Genomic DNA, 16,587 nt, shown 5'->3' with positions numbered 1-16,587 from the left:
GATTGGGATGAGCGTAGAGGGGGCAGGGTGAGGGGAGATGGGAAGGCAGAGTCAAGAGAGGGTAGCTGAGAGTAAGAAAGGGAGAGACAGAGGGACGGGTGGGTGTGTGGCCACACGCAAAGGCGAACAAAGGAATCCCTCATCAATAAACTTTGGGGACAGAAATAAATGATCCTGTCTAAAAGGAGCCTGTGCTCCCCATGGGCTGTGGCAGCGGCAGAGCGGTGACCAGGGTTGGGGAGGTTTCTGTGAGACATCTCGAGCAGATGAGGTGTCACCTGAGGGGCAGTGGGGATGGAGAAGGGTTGGAGACACTGGCTGTGGCCGAGGGCGTAGCATTACTGTTTCCCTTTAAAGGGCTTACTAAGTGTAGTCTCAGGAGTTTTACCAGTCTGTCTGACCAGTAAGCCTGCCCTTTGTTGTTTTTTTAACTTTGAGTTTGTTCCACATTTTTCTCCTACTCGCTTCAGGACCTTCTACTGTTGGCTCTTTCAGAGCAGTTGGTGGGGAGAGCCAGGCACCTTCTCGTGTTGTTCTCAGGGTCGTGGTGATGGATAATCTCCTGTCAGCCCTTCCTTTAAGGACTGATGGCTTCTGCGTGTCCTCGGTTTTCTTCCCTCTTCTCTGCGGTGGACAGAGACCAATGGTTGAGCCTTAGATACGACTCACAAGCTTGTACGACCTCATTTGCCATTCATCAGCGGTGTGGTCCATTGTCTTTTTGCACTGGGCTTTGCTGATTGACGTCTCCCAAGACCATGGCCCTGATCCCGTGAATCATTCCCTCAGGGAATTTGGTTAAAACATTATCTCTTGTATGCTTCCCCACATGTAGGTATTCATGGAGAAGTTCATGGAAAAATGGAATTAAAAAAGAATAGAATTTTCCCATGAACTTTTTGTAACTGCCACTCCCCCTCCCCCCCCATATTAGCAGCAAGGGTAAATATGCATGTACAAATATCCTCTATCAAACCTCTGTATTATATGTGTGCGTATTCTCTCTCCCAAAAATCATTGTTAGAGTATAAATGAGTTCTTATCTGACTCGCTCAAGTTTAACCAGAAATTGTACCGGGTCTTTTAATAAGTTGAGATGTGTGACTTTTGACTTGGAAAAGTCTCGTGTATACAGTACAGTATATACATCATACAGCTCAGTCTAAAGCATTCGTCATCAAACTCCTGGTTTAGACAGAGAGCATGGCCAGAGCCACAGAGCTTTCCGTGTGCCCCTGCCTGGGTTCTGTACACCCCGCCCCCCCCCCCCCCCCCCCGCCCCGGGCACGTCTCTCCTGGGTCTGTCTCGCCATTTCCCTGGGTTTCTTCCTGCTTCTCCCACCCGTGAGCGCAGCTCTAAACACCCAGTCTTTCCTTTTGCCTGCGGCCGAGCTTCATTTGGGGAGCACACGGTAGGTCTTTTTATGTGGCTAGCTTTTTAAACTAGCTCTTCCGCTTAGGAATTCATCCGTGTGCATCAGTATTGCTGTTAGTTGTTTCACTTTCATGACAGTATTCCATTACACGATTGTACCGGGATTCACTCGACCTATTGCTCTGTGATACACATTCTGGTCTTTCCAGTTTGGTGGTATGAACGATGTTGCAAGAGCTTTTGGTTGACTTTTTTTTATTTATTATTTCCTCTCCCCAGCCATTTGTCATACACTGATAACCCAGAGAGACAGACATACAGACACACACACACACACACACACACACACACAGAGAGAGAGATATCTAAGACAGGCAAGTGGTTACCTCAATGTCTTGGACTACGAAGACTTGAATTTACCCCTGTTAACTGTACAGTAACCCACTGATGACCCACGTTGGCCCTGTTAATCAAGAGAAGGCACTCTAGAAGGACACAGATAACACGAGACAGGGATCACACGGACTCATCTTGGAGCCAAGCTAGTGTAGTCCTTGCTTACTGGCTGCTGCACCCCAGTCCTAACAGGGCCGTGTGGTCTCTGAAGATCTAGCCAGACCCTTGGTGTCCTCTCCAGAGCATGCTTCCTCAATTGTTATGGTACCAAGGCGCTGAGAATGTTCCACATCTCCAAATTCTACTTTCTGCAAAAACACTTAAGCGGGATTCAGCACATTCTTTGCTTCTTCATAATAAGGGCTGGCTTTCCTCCACAATGTCCAAAATCATCAGGTCCTAGGGAGGCCTCCCTGGAAGCACATTCATATCCACATTTTTGAGCAGCATTCTGTGCAGGGCCGGACCTTTCTTGATAACTCACTTCACTTCTTTCTGAATGTGATGGCCACTACGATGGCCTTTAATGCGCACAATTGCACCAACAATGTCTTTAAAGCAATCTAGGCTTTTCCTCTCGAGCATCTTAAAGTGATTCCAACTTCTACTCGTTACTCAATTCCAAAGCCACTTCCACAGTCCAGGTACTGTTGCGCCGCGGTCCCTCCCTCCCCAGGAGAAACATGGATACTGGCTTCCTGGGGCTGCTGTAACAACGTACCCAAACCGTGGGTGGCTTTCGACAAGACACACGCTTTATCTTGTCGTTTTGGAGGTTTGAAGTCAGAAGCCAGGGACTCAGAAGGGTCATGTTCTCTTTGAAGGCTATTACAGAAGATCCTTGTCTCAGATTCGGGTAACTGTCGGTGTGTCTTGGCCTGATGTTGGATCTCCCGGTGGCGTCTTCCCTCTGCCTGTCCCCTCTGTGTCTCTTTAATAAGACAGTCTTCAGAGGATTCAACAGCTCAATAGCAGTGATTTTGGACTTGGTGTTTTCATTCAGATGGGATTAGGACCTACGCTGTGGCTACACCCTCACGGGTAGCCCCTTCAAAACTAACATCGAAACAAGGTCACATTCATGGTTACCGAGGGTTAGGGCTTCAACATACCTTTTGGGGATGTCAGGTCACTTCAGTCTACACCACCAGCCTTACAGAGAGTGCTTCTAAATGTTTCTGTAAAGAATGGTGTTTGTTGTATGTTCTGGGCATAGGCGCTCTACCAATGCAAGGACTGTCCTTCAGTTTGGGTTTCTTGGGAGACTTAACTATTACTGGTTTAGAGAGAGAGACTCGGGTGGATGGGGCAGTCTCATGCAGCAGCCTCACGAGCAGAAAATGTGAGGCAGGTCTGCCTGCACAGAAGCAAATCTTGGACCTCTCCCCGCCTCTGGGTGGTAAGCAGTAGGCATTAGCCCACCAAATACCACCTGCAGCTGAAGAACTCTGGAAAAATCGCCCTTCTGCCTCAGGGGAACAGCCACTGCCCTTTATGTTTATCTTTCTGCCCTGCAGCACCTAGGACGAAGATTTTGGCCACCGGAGGGGCATCTCGTAACAGTGCCATCCTGCAGGTAAGGGCCAGTAGCCGAGCCGGCCTTGCACTGCGGCCTCGCCCACTTCATTCACTTCTGGGAGCCGGAGACGAGGCAGGGTGGCCAGCCTCCCTGTGGGCATGGGGAGCCCACCCTCTCCCAGGCAGGCATCAAAGACCATGGCAAACCCACTGGCATCTGTTACCAGTGTTCACCTCGTCTCCAGTGTAAACATCTCTGACCCTCCCAGCCACCCCTCGTGTGACACAGTCACAGTTGCCACACCGGGAGATGACTGATACTCGGGCGGTCACATTGTGTGTGTGTGTGTCTGGGATGCCGCATGTTTTTTTGCACGGAACCTGAGGCTGTCTGAATCTAGTTGACGAGCTGTATCACATGCTGACCAACATGCCTGTCCTCGGCAAGGCTCCTTAGAAGCAGAGCCTGCTGTGGGAGCCCTCAGGAAGTGTCTTGAGCACGGGCCCCCAGGAGAAACGAGGGTGAAGGTTGCAGACAGGTGTGTGGAAGAAGGCTCAGGAAGGCCACGGTCGTGGCTGGAGTCAACCTTTGGCCTGATTCCCTGGGCAGCTCTGGCGGCACCACAGGTGCCTCTGTCTGAGGTCCATTATGTTGTGTCCTGCCATCGTGGGAACTTCACAGACGTTAACGAACTCTCTGATGACGTGTGTAGAACTCTTTTTAGAAGCGGTTAAACTGTGGAAGTGTATGATACGTGAATATTCTATCAAGAAAACTACTTTTAAAAGAAAGAGTTACTCTAGTAGTTATAACCAGAATTAATACATTACTGGCGACTAACACTTACTATATAATATTATATAATAACATACTATATACTGTAATATGGAATAACCATTACCTGAATAATATCCTTTAAAATACGTCAAATACTTACTTCAGAGCCACAGGTTCATGCCAAGAGAGCCACCCACATAACACCCACGAGCCACAATTCGCTGAGTTTGGGAGCTTAAGCCCAGGACGCGGCAAGGTGTGGCTCACCCCTGGCGCCCATCAACCGATGCTGCTTTTAGTGTGAAAACGGCTTCTTGTATTTGTTTCTCTTTTTTTCTCTCTCTTTTTTAATTAAATCGTTTTATTGGGGCTCATACAGCTCTTATCACAATCCATACATACATCAATTGAGCAAAGCACCCTTATACATTCGTTGCACTTGTCATTCTCAAAATTCGCTTTCCACTTGGGTTCCTGGAATCAGCTCGGTTTCCTCTTTTTCCGCTCCCCCTCCCTCCCTGCTCCCCCCTTCCCCCTGCTCTCTTAATAGTTTATAAATAATTATTTTATCTTATCTTACACTGCTCGGCGTCTCCCCTCACCCACCTTCCCATTGCCAATCTCCCAGAGAGGCGGTTACACATAGATCTCCAAGATCGGTTCTCCCTTTCTACACCCCCTTCCCTCCCGGTGTCGCCACTCCCACCACTGGTGTTGAGAGGTTCGTCCGTCCTAGATTCCCTGTGTTTCCAGATCCCCACTGCACTGCTGTACATCCTCTGGTATAACCAGGTCCGCAAGGCAAGGTAGAATTGGGGTCATGATAATTGAGAGGGGAGGAAGCGTTCAGGAACTAGAGGAAGGTTTTGAGTTTCATTGTTGCTACACTAAACCCTGAGTGACTCATCTCCTCCCCACTACCCCTTCTGCAAGGGATGTCCAGCTGTCTACAGGTGGGCATTGGGTCCCCATCACGCACTCCCCTTCATTCACGGTGATGTGATCCCCCCCCCACCCGCCTTTGTTGTTTGAGGCCTGATCTCCTCTGCCCTTCACGATCACCCATGTTGGTGTGCTGCTTCCGTGTGGGCTTTGTTGCTTCTGGGCTAGATGGCTGCTTGTTTGATTTCAAGCCTTTAAGTCCCCAGATGCTATATCTCTCAGTAGCCGGGCACCATCAGCCTTCTTTACCACATTTGCTTATGCACACCTTCGTCTTCAGTGTTTATATGAGGAAGGTGATTACAAAATGATTGTTTTTGTTCCTTGGTGTCTGCTACTTGGTCCATTCAACACCTTGTATTCACTTAGGCTGTGTGCTTCATCTTTGTGGGCTTTGTTGCTTCTGAGCTAGATGGCCGCTTATTTGCCTTCAAGCCTTTAAGACCCCAGATGCTATATCTTTTTGATAGCTGGGAACCATCAGCTTTCTTCACCACGTTTGCTTACACACACGTCTGTCTTCAGTGATCATGTCAGGCAGGTAGGTATCATGCAATGATCGTTTAGCTGGACGAGGTGCTATTGTATTGGGGGAGTATGCGTGAGGAGGTCCAATGTCCATCTGCTATCCTACTACTGAACCTATAAATATATGCCCTTAAGTCTTAATCACCCACTCTGGGAAATCTTGGGTGAGAAGTTTGATGGGGCTTATTTGGGTGAAGAGGAATACAGTATCCAACAGCGAGAGATGGGGGAGAGGGAGCAGGAAATGATGGGCACAGGCAAAACAGCGGGGGGCTTGATGAGGTGTAAATGTAAAGCTGGTGATCTGCTCTGTGAACCTTTACTTAATTCATAACAAAAAGTTTTGAGGGGGGAAAATACCACCATAATGTATTGTGTTATGTTTCTATCTAATTTTTAATCATTCTATATAATCACAATGTATACTATAACATACTATATGAAAACCCCTGGCTGCCATAAAGGCTGTGTGGATGAGGAAATGGCTGGTGGGACTCTAGTCTTTGAAGTGTCACATGTCTCCCTGGGGTTGCCTGCAGTTGATGATGGTTTTCCCTTATTGCCATCATTGCTTTGACTTTATCAATAGACGTATACTTTATTATAAACTGGAAAAAAAATCCTCTCCACTCAGGACCTCCCCGAGTCATCCTGATGTGCAGATTGGCAGAGGGGTGGGAACTGGCAGCATGGCTGAGTGCGCCCCTATTAATGCGGGCCCGAGGGGAGGGGAGGGGAAGACGGCTGAGAAAGGAAAGCCTGAAACGTGCACTGTAAAATACCTGTCTTCCTTAGGGAATGACTTTGGGCCATAAAACCGCGCATGTCTCTTGCAGGTGCTTGCAGACGTCTTTGGTGCCACGGTGTATGTCACAAACACCACCAACTCGGCCTGCATGGGCTCTGCGTACCGAGCCTTTCACGGTAAGCTGCTGCGTCCATTGGTTGGGGGACAGCTGCGTCTGCAAGGGCCTGGGACACTGGCTGGACTGAGGACAGGACTGGCTTCCTGCAGGCCAGCCACAGTCCTAATCCTCTGGACCTGTCTTCTCCACGGAGCAGTGGGGAAGGGAGGCAGCAAGGTCACTGCAAGAAGGCTTAGCACAGGGCTTTTTGGAAAAGACATGGGGATGCCCGGGGCGAGGGGCTACACAGCCACAGGATGGGATGGGTGGCTGAAGTCAGCAGCAGTGTTTTCAGCAAGAGTCGGAAGTTGAGACCCAGTTGAAGCCTTCAAGCAGTCCAGGACCCTGGACAGCTCCACAGAGGCCCTGTGCTCTCAGGACTGCTTCCTGGTGCTCCAGGGCTTCCCCATTCCTGGCTGGGCTGCTAACCGCAGGTCAGTCAGCAGTTGGAAGCTGTCAGCTGCCCTGTGGGACAAAGATGAGGCTTTCTGCACCGTCAGGAGTTACCGTCTTGGAAGCCCACAGAGGCAGTTCTACTCTGCCCATGGGGTCTGCGTGAGTCAGAATGGGTGGGTTGGCCTCTGAGTTTTTCTGTTTGAGGGGAGCACCTTCCCTCCAGGGCATTCTTTCTCCTGTGTGCATCAGTTTGCCTGCTCGGGGCCCTCAGGCCTCTGTGCACCTCAAGGTTTTTATCTTTTCCTTGAGTGTTTTACCAGTCTGGACTTCTTAACCCATCTGCTTAAACACAGGCATTTTGTCCACACTGGGAATGACTTAATTTAGTGAGCAATCCTTCTCTTGGTCGCTGAATGAGCCTCTGATTGTTTTATTCTCCGCCCTCCCACAAGTACACTTCACTTCACCCTCGTGCCAGCTGCCGTGCTGAGATCATTTGGGGACTTTTCTTCCTGCCTGGCTGTGTTTTCCATTCTGTTTTACCTTATGTTGCCTTCCAATTGTCTTAACCAAGAGTTTTTAAATCAGTTGTGGTTTTTATTTTCTCCCTGCTGTTTCTTTCTTTCTTTCGGTGCATGTCTAGGCTAGTTCTATTAAACTATACCACCTCCATCAATTTTTAAGAAAGAATTTGGTAGATGATAATTTCCTGAAGCCTTGTATACATCCAAGGAGGCCTGGTGTCATAGTGGTTATACATTTGGTCTGTGTCCCTAAAGGTCTGCACTTCAAAACCACCATTCACTACAAGGGAGTAAGACAGCTTTCTACTCCGGTAGAGTTACATTGTCGGAAACCCAAGTTCAAAATCACCACCTGCTCCAAGGGAGAAATACAGGGCTTTCTTAGAGTTACAGTGTGGAAACCCACAGGGGTAGTTCTTCCCTGCCCTGTGGGTGCTATAAGTCAACACTGACTCTGTGACAGTGAGGTTGGTTTGGGTTTGAGTTACTTACATCTAAAGTCTTTGTTTGACTCATCCCAAGAATGTTAGCTTGGGTGAGTAAACAACTCCCAAGTTCCAAGAACTAGTCCTTAAGACTTTGAAAAACATACAATTCTCATTCTTCTGTTGCTTCCTGTTGCTTTCATTGCTGATGAGAAGTCGGGTCCTCTTCCGACTCCTCCTGCTAACATGAGAAAGGAGTTACACAGGCTGCACTGAATTGTCATTTGCAGTCTTCCCAAGTCCTGGTGGCATTGTTGGTAAAGTTTGAGCTACTCACTGCCAGGTCAGCAGTTTGAAACCACCAGCTGCTCTGTGGGTGAGGCTTTCTAGTCCCATAAAGAGTTATAGTCTCAGAAACCCATAAAGACCGTTCTACTCTGACTGACCACAGTCATTGTGAGTCTGTTGACTCAGCCACAGTGAGTTGGGTTTGGTTTGCTCATTTGGTTGCTGACAGTAAGCCAAGGTTCTGCCCTCCAAAATCAAAGCTGGCACTCAGTCCTAGCCCACCAGTCTCCACCTCGAGGCATACAAGCTTCTCTGCTTGGAGACTGCCTTTCACCAGTTGGTCCTGGGCTGGACATGAGTGGAGATGGGACCCTGATCTTCTCATGAATGTCTCTGAAGGTCACCCACTGCCATCCTGTTTCCTCTGCAAATAGCTCAGAGCTGGTGCTGTCTAACCTAACAGTTAGGAAAGCTGTCCTTTCCTCTTCAGGGGACCTTCCCTCCCACTTCCTGGTACCGGTTTCTCTTCCCTTGTGGCGGTGCCTGGAGCTCTGTGTGGTTCTCCTGTCAGATACCGCTACTGACATTGCTAAGCAAGTCCACCCCTGTGCCCACCCTCCTTCCTTTCCAGCCGGCTCTTTCTCTCTCGCTCTGACATCTGCGTCCCGCAGGCCATGTGCCAGCACAGGGTCTGAAGTGACGATGGTTCACCGGCTCCTGGCTGTGAGGTGCATACTGCTCCGCACAGGAAGGGCCGTAGACAATCATACAGACAAGTCGGTGGACACAGCCTGTCAAAAGGGCCCCAGGGCGAGGCAGGTGGTGCTTAAGGTGCTTAGGGCCCCAGGGAGGGCTGGGCTGGGCAGGGCCTCCTGGGTAAGGGATCTTTGTGCAGCGGCACCTTTCAGGAGGCAAAGGGATTGGGCAGAAGCAGAGCTCTCCTTCTGATGGTGAGGCCTGGGTGCAGCCTGAATGGAAAGGAGACCAGAGAGGCCTTCATGTGGAGCGCAGCCGGGAGGGTGGCGGGCAAGCAGGCCAAAGCTCCCGTTCCCTCCCTCTGTCGGGATGGGGTGCACCCGCCTGGCCTGCCACGTCAAAGTCATTTCCACATGGAACAAGACAAACAGCCCTGCTGAAAGAGGCCTGGGGAGCCCTGGTGACACCAATGGTTAAGCGTTCGGCCACTCATTGAAAGGCTGGTGGTTTTAATTTGGGCTGGGGTGGGGAGGCCCTGGCAATCTGCCCCTGGGATAACGGCATCAAGGAAACCTCCCCGTCTGGACCGTCCACTGCTCCGTCACCCAGGCTCTGAAACCAACTCGACGGTCCCGCAAAAGGAAGAGGTCCCGCACTTGCATGTGTCCCCCTCCCCTGCGGTGCCCAACTTTCCTGAGGTGGAATGGATGTGACTGGTGTTAGGGGTGTACCTTCTTCCAGCGCACTGCCTGGCCATGGTTTCCCTACCAGTACACCAAGCGGCACCGCCTTCCCCGCCCTCCCCTCCAATGCATTGCTGGACATGTCCTCATGAGCACCCCGGTGCCTTCCTCCCTCCCTCCCTCCCTCGCCGCAGTGAGATGACAGGAGCTTTCTTCTCTCCTAGGCACCTTTGGAGCAGATGTGCCCTTCTCAGAGGTGGTGAGGTTTGCCCCACATCCCAGATTGGCCGCCACCCCAAGCCCGGGTGCTGCTGAGGTGAGAGACCAAAAGGATTTGCTCTAAGCATTATGTATTGTGAAGGCCAACCAGGCGCTTTCTTTGTTTGCAAAAGGGTGAGTGTCCCTAGGTGGCCTCTGTGAAGGTGGAGGTGCCCCACCTCTCCTGGAGGCTGCTGGGGCAGCACCTGGCGCTCACTCAGCCACATCGCCGCGTAGTTCAGGCTGGGCCTTTCCTGTGCACCAAGTGACAGGAGCCACTCAGAGGGGCTGCCAGCTGTCTGGCATGCAGGTCTCACACCTGGATCCCGTCTGCCTGTGCAGTGACCAGACCAGGACGTCCTGGGAGAGTAAGGTTTTCATTCCTTCCCAGGGTGGGACCCAGGCAGTGCACCATAGTGCCCCCACCCACCCCGTCCCTACTTGCAGAATGCCCGGGCAGCCCAGGAGCAGGGGGCCACATCCTGTCAGGAGTGGTGGAGGGTCTAAGAACTGCCCTACTAGCAAGCCGATGAATGAGCCTGCACCGTTTCTGGCTTGCTGGCAGAAGACATGGGGCTTTGTTTACAGCAAGGAACCCCATGTCTTCAGTAGCTCCCCCAAGTTCCATGAGGGTGGTGTGATGGGGACCCAGGCAGGTCTGTGCCCCAGACCTAGGAAACCCTAACCTTCTAAAGGAGCTGCCTTCAACTGCCCAAGCTTTGTCTCCCTAATGAGACGTACTCGTTATGATCCCGGACAGCAAATAGATCTGCCCTCCGGCCCGAAGCGTGGCTGTTTTCTCAGGCTCATTGTTCTACACACAGCCTTAAAAAGATTGTCTAAAACAGAAGTGCCACATGACAGGTAGAGATTGTCTCCTGAAGCAACTGGAAGCAGCAACTGGTACTGGAGACACACACACGCAGTGTCTGTGTTTCTTTCGGGTCCTGTTGCCACTGCAGCATTCGTCACGTGCCTGGCTCAGTGACGTGAGGTGTCCTCCTTGTATTTCCCAGCCTCCCCACCACCGAGTCCCAGTGCTCTCGTCCCCCTGAACAGTGTCTGCTAAGTCCAGAGTCCCCTTCCCTACCCTCCTCCCTGCCCCTGGTAACCACATGTGGCTGCCTCTGATGACTCTGGGGACTGAACCACCGCTTGCTTGACCATCTCCTATGCCTTAGGGAAGTTGCTTCTCATTTTTCAATCAGTATCATTAACTCTCTGTGGGCAAAAGGCTAGGAGTCCTGGTGACACAGGAGTTAGTAGTGTGTTGGGCTGTAATCCGCAAGGTGGGCAGTTCAAAACCACCAGCAGTTCCAGGGGAGGAAGGTGGGGCTTTATACTCCAGTCATGAGTGAGTCTCAGAAACTCAAAAGGGGGCTGTTCTACCCTGTCCGACGGGGTCGCTATGAGTCTGCATCAGCTCGATGGCAGTGTGTTTGGTTTGGTTTGCTGGATAAAAAGTGAGCAACCCATTTCTTACTCTGCTTGAGTATTTGACGTCTAGTGAACCATCCGGCCATATTTCCCTGGAGATCTGATGAAAATGGAGGGTGAAAAGTACCACTAGGTCACACTGCTTGTAGCTTCTGGCCTTTGCTCCAGAAACCGCATCTAGACAGGAAAATCACGAATACCCTGGTGTCATCGTGGCTCTGCATCTGGCTGCTAACCACAAAGTCAGCCGTCCGAAACCACCAGCGGCCCCTGGGGAGAAAGACGGGCCTTTCTACTCCTGTAAAGATTGGCCGCCTGGGAAACCCACGGGGGCAGTTCTACCCTCTCCAAAGAGTCTCAGTGCATCAGCATTGACCTGATGGCTTGGCGCATGGGGCTTGGTGGGAAGTCGCCCATCGGACTGCGCAGCCGGGCAAGTCTTTCCCTGCGGAGTTGTGATGGAGGCGCAGTGGCAGTGGCTCCTGCACTGGATGCTCACCTTGCCCCTGAGCTGTGCCCTGCCCAGAAGCTGTGTTTCCATAGTGTGTTCTGAGCACCCAGGTAGGTGCTGAGTGGAATTCAGGAAGATCCTAGTGGGCCAGGCACCTTACAGTTTGGATTTTTCCCTTAGGAGAGTTTTCGCAGAAGTAGAAACTGAGTAACTGGACCTTCCCTAGCCCCATGTGACATGTATCAGGGAAGAGCAGCTCAGTAGTGGAATCCCTGCCCTCCATACGGAGACCCAGGGGCCATTTCCTGGCCCATGCGCCTCACACACAACCATCGCCCCTCCATGAGTGGCGGCTTGCTGACTGCCATGATGCCAAGCAGGTGTCGTGGACGTTGTAGACGAGGAAGAAAGGGCTGGCAACCTGCTTCTGAGAGCCAACCAGTGGGAACCCTGCAGCTGACAGCTGTGCACTCCCGTTGTGCACGGAGTTACTAAGACGCGGGGCCAATCTGATGACCTCCAACAACAGTGCCTGAACAGCAGCACTACACGGTCACTGCTTTTGTCGCTCACTTTTAGCAATTTTATCAATGCAGTTTTATTGATTTCCTAAAGGGTTGTCCCACCAGCATTCCTCACCACAGTGCTGTGAGCACACCATTTGCAGTGATTTTTTTTAAACTAGTGTAAATTTGATAGGAAATAATGCATCTTGTCATAAGATGCATTTTTTCATAATTTAATTTAGTGGTAAAATGAGTCCTAGCTTGGGTAGGCTAAGGGGTCTATATTTTCTGTTTTATTATTCTTAATTATTCCATTAATTGTAAACATTCATATAACTTGTTACATTATGTACAGATCGGACTGGTGGAATAATATATGATGTGCTCCATTACTTTTGAAAATACAAATTATTCCAAATACCAAAACATATACAGCCTAAGGGTTTTAGATATCAGAATCTAAACAATCTCTGTCTAAGGAAAAGAGAGAGACAATAAATTTATAAAAGCGGTAATTGCCTAAGGCAGAGAATAGTGGTTTTGAATTATTTTGTAGTCTTCATTAATCAATATTTTTTAAAGAAACCTTGAATATCCTATAAGATAGACAATAAGCATTACTTGCATTACTGAGTTCTAGGATTCAAAGATAAGACCCCCAAAAAAGTTTCAAGCAGTGCTAAGCACTCCATAAATGTAATCTGCTTAAAATATACTGTGAACTTCTGGAAAAACAAATCAGTCTTAAAATAAATACAATCGGAATGACCCATAGACATGACAATGGTAAGTATTGAGTTCCCTTCGTCTGGGCATGTCATGGGGACCGACTCATCAGTAGAAAATGCCATCGTGTTTGGTATGGAGCCACTCATTGGTAAACAGCGAAACCCTCCAGAGGGACTGACATGACAGCTACCCCGTGTTCTCTAGCATATTCTCGATCGTGGAGATCATGCTGGACCTGGCAGTGTTAGCTCTGTTGTGCACGAGGTCACCCTGGGGTCCAAATCCACAAGTGGCACTTCGCAAAGTACTGGGAACATCCACAAGCAGTAGCTAAAACACAGGCACCAGCTCTGTGGTCTAACGTGATGCCATCCTTGGATGCGTTCGAGCCAGTTCTCACTCCCCGTGTCCTATATACAACAAAACTAAGCACGGCCCGGCGCTGTACGGCTCTCACCTGCATGGCTGTGTGGAGGGTTTCCCTCTTGCATATATATTTTTAAATGATGGGGGTTTTTTTTGTTTTGTTTCAAGAGTTTTGGTTCGGTTTATTGATTTATTTTTAAATGACAGTTTTTACACTCTAGCCTTGAGAACGACCATTTCCTTTTTCATGAATCAATGCTTCCTTTCTTAGGGCCCGCAAAAAAGAATTCAATTGCAAGTAAATGGAATGTCACATTTTTGGAGGCACGTCCCCTCCCCTTCTAAACTGTCCTTTCTGCCGCCCCCTTCCCCAGGTGTACGAGACCCTCCTCCCACAGTACGCCAAGCTCGAGCAGAGAATCTTGTCCCAAATCCGGGGGCCCCCAAAGTGAATCTTGCCAGCCCAGGTGCCCTGTAGACCCTGCCAGCCCAAACTTGGGGACACAGCCCTCGCAGGACAGCAGAGATCTTCGCTTCCCTGGGCTGACTGCTGAAGTACACAGCCTGCCCTGGACCTCCAGGAGCCAAGCCTGGGCACATCTTCCTGAAGAAGGACAAGCTGCTTGTGCCCTTGTGCGCCGGGGCAGGAAAGCAGCTCTTTTCCCCTGTATCTATCCCAGAAGATGGCAATCATGAATAAATCAAGTGCAGTGAATATATCGCTGACATTTCCTCTCTTGAAGCGGAGGAGAAGGGAAGCAGCCCGTACAGGGAGACCGCAGAATGGAAGAACCAAAGCCCTCCCTGACACCCTGCCCTCATCAGCTGCTCCTCCCCATACGCTGGCCCCAGCCCAGCCTGCCCAGACTCACCTGCTGTCGTCCTGCTCCTCTCTGGAACCCTTTCCATCCTCACCCTGGGCCACCTAAAGTATCCTCCCAATTTGCTTTTGTGTTAGTCTGGATGGACTAGAGAAACAAATCTAGGGAGACTTGTGTATAAGAAAGAGCTTTATATCAAAGAGCAGTTGTATAGTAAGAAAACAGCTGAGTCCAGATCAAGTCCATATGTCTGATCGTAGTTCATATGTCCGATACCAATTTATAAATTCCTTTTCAGACTCACGTAGCACACGCAATGACGCCGAATGCAGGAAAATCACAAGCCAATGGGTGGGAAACCTGTGGATCAATTGGCGGGGGAAGCATCTCAGTGCTGGTGTGGCTCTCCATGTGGCTCCTCCAGCTCCAAGGCTCTAGTGTGTCTCCGTGTGTCTTAGCAGCAGGAAGATGAAGCAGTGTCTCTGTATATGTGGCCTTCAGTAAGCTATTTATCTCTGGTCCCTCCAAATGAGGTCATCAAGCTGCAACCTGATTGACAGGCTAGACTTCACCTCTTCACAGATTGACACCAGATTATGTAACTGCCAGAGCTTTCTTGTCTGTCCCAGGCTTAGAACTCCTTCGCTCTCTCCTCCCCCTATTAGTGGGTGCCTGCCTCAGGCTTTGATCTCACCTCTTTCCTCCCTCACTTCCCCCAGACCCTCATGTGTAGCTCACTACCTCCCACCTGACTTGCCTGACGGACATGCTGCTTGTCCCTCTGTCCAGCTCTAACTGTGCACAGCCAGACTCCCAGGGCCGTGAGGTCCCTGGGCAGGGACCATCTCCCAGGTGGCCGGTTTAGGGTTTCTCTTGCACTCTCTTTCTCCTTCTCCTTGCCATCTGCTTGTTGAAGAAACGGGGCCACTTACCTGGGAGAATTCCCCCAATTCTGGATTTACTGACAGTTCCCTTGCACTGTGAACTGGCAATTGGATCAAGAATCAGCGTTCTGAGCTTCAGCTCTGCTGACGTTTTGGGCCGAGCTGTTTGTCACCCATCCCTGACCTGAGCTTCCCCGATCTCTCTGTCCAGGTGTGGGCATCCTTCCTTGCAAGACACATCATAGTTGGCGTATTCTTCCATCGGACGCAAACTCCGATTTTCTCTTTCTCTCTTTGCAATGTCTAATGCCTAGATCTAATAGTTCATTAGGGATGGGGTGTTACTCTTTGCTTATTAGCTGGAATTCTTCTCTATGAGAAGTGAATGCCCCCTCCTATTTACCGTCCAGCTATCCAGTGGCATTCTTATAGGGAGAGGCAGAATAAATGACTTCTTTCCTCTTTATTCACCACTGTTCTTTTTTTTTTCTTCTTTACTGTCCCCACGCTTTCGGCACAGAGTCACCCACATGAAGAACAACCCTGTTTCCTAAGCTGGGGTCTACTCTCAGCTCACCAGATTCACCACTTTTCAAACCGAGTTCATTCCCAGTCATCCTCCGACAGCAAGCAATGAGATTTTTATTTGTAGTTAGGGGAGGATACATTTAAGGAGCCCTGATGACAACCGTGGTTAAGCACTTGACTGCTAACTTGAAGGCTGGCAGTTCAAACCCACCAACACACTACAAGAGAAGGATGCAGCAGACTGCTTCCATCAAGACTTAGAGCCTTGGAAACACTGGGCCAGTTCTGTTCCATCCCTGTAGGGTTACTATGAGATGGGATGGATTTGGAGATGCACAACATCATGATACATTTACATCCACTTTAGTAATTATTCTGACTATATTCATCTCTCTGTTTTAATGGGCTCGGCTTCCAGATTTCTCCTGATTTTCTCTCCATTTATTTTTCCTTTGCATATACTTTTGCTCTGGCCTCCTTCCTCATTGGTGACTGGGCCCACGTGTGCATCCTCACCTCTCCTGTCCCCTCCCCATTCTTCTCTCGCTGACCGATCTCATCTGTTCCCATGTCCGCAGTGATCACGTCTAGGCCAGTGGCACCCAGCTCTGTCCCTGGGCCACAATTCCCTAGAGCCATGTAGCCTTTTCACAGGAATACATTAGGTGCCACATGTCCTTGTTTGGGCCCATTTTTAAGTAGTGTTGTTGGTTTGTTTTTTTTTTACCAGAGTTCCCATTTCCGTCAGCACCACCATCTATCTGTCCATTCACCCAGAGACTCAAACCACAAAATCAGACATTCTCTCAACCCTCCCCACCCCCTCCCACATCATATCAGTTACCAAGTGAGTTCAGGCCTGCTTTCTGAATCGCTCTTAGCGCTGCTCCATCTTCACCAGTCCTCCTAGTCTCATCCTTTTATACCCTGCTCAAATTACTGCAAAGCCCCCTTACCCCCAAGGGAAGGTTCTCTGCCACCTGACTCTTCAAAGTCCTTCAAGTCTCTGCCAAAGGCGCTCCCTTATGTGAGACCCCAGGGAAAACCAGGTGACCCATGGCCTCACCTGAAACGTTGCAGAGGCCTGGCACGTTGGCCCCTCAGCGCAGTGGCCACTGGGACGTTGAAAGAAAGGGAGAGTAACTTTGCCGTG

At 50.0% G+C, this 16,587-nt stretch overlaps 1 protein-coding gene and 1 pseudogene across 2 annotated transcripts in view; one reads left to right on the top strand and one right to left on the bottom strand.

Moving 5' to 3' along the window:
* The window catches only part of XYLB (xylulokinase), a 44,684-nt gene extending 28,416 nt beyond the window's left edge, over positions 1-16,268 (top strand). The window contains exons 16-19 of one of the 2 annotated variants that reach the window (XM_075556038.1): positions 3,289-3,347; positions 6,374-6,461; positions 9,679-9,770; positions 13,576-16,268. In XM_075556038.1, the coding sequence (XP_075412153.1) occupies positions 3,289-3,347; positions 6,374-6,461; positions 9,679-9,770; positions 13,576-13,653 (317 nt within the window). In that variant the 3' untranslated portion in view covers positions 13,654-16,268. The remainder of the gene's footprint in view (positions 1-3,288; positions 3,348-6,373; positions 6,462-9,678; positions 9,771-13,575) is intronic. The other variant, XM_075556039.1, reaches the window with a different exon arrangement.
* Positions 15,402-15,537, bottom strand: LOC142455816 (small nucleolar RNA SNORA65; annotated as a pseudogene).
* Positions 16,269-16,587: the final 319 nt, after the last annotated feature.

Source organism: Tenrec ecaudatus, chromosome 8 (genome assembly GCF_050624435.1).
Source record: "Tenrec ecaudatus isolate mTenEca1 chromosome 8, mTenEca1.hap1, whole genome shotgun sequence".
Classification (NCBI taxonomy): domain Eukaryota; kingdom Metazoa; phylum Chordata; class Mammalia; order Afrosoricida; family Tenrecidae; genus Tenrec; species Tenrec ecaudatus.
This window is presented reverse-complemented; position numbering and strand designations above follow the sequence as displayed.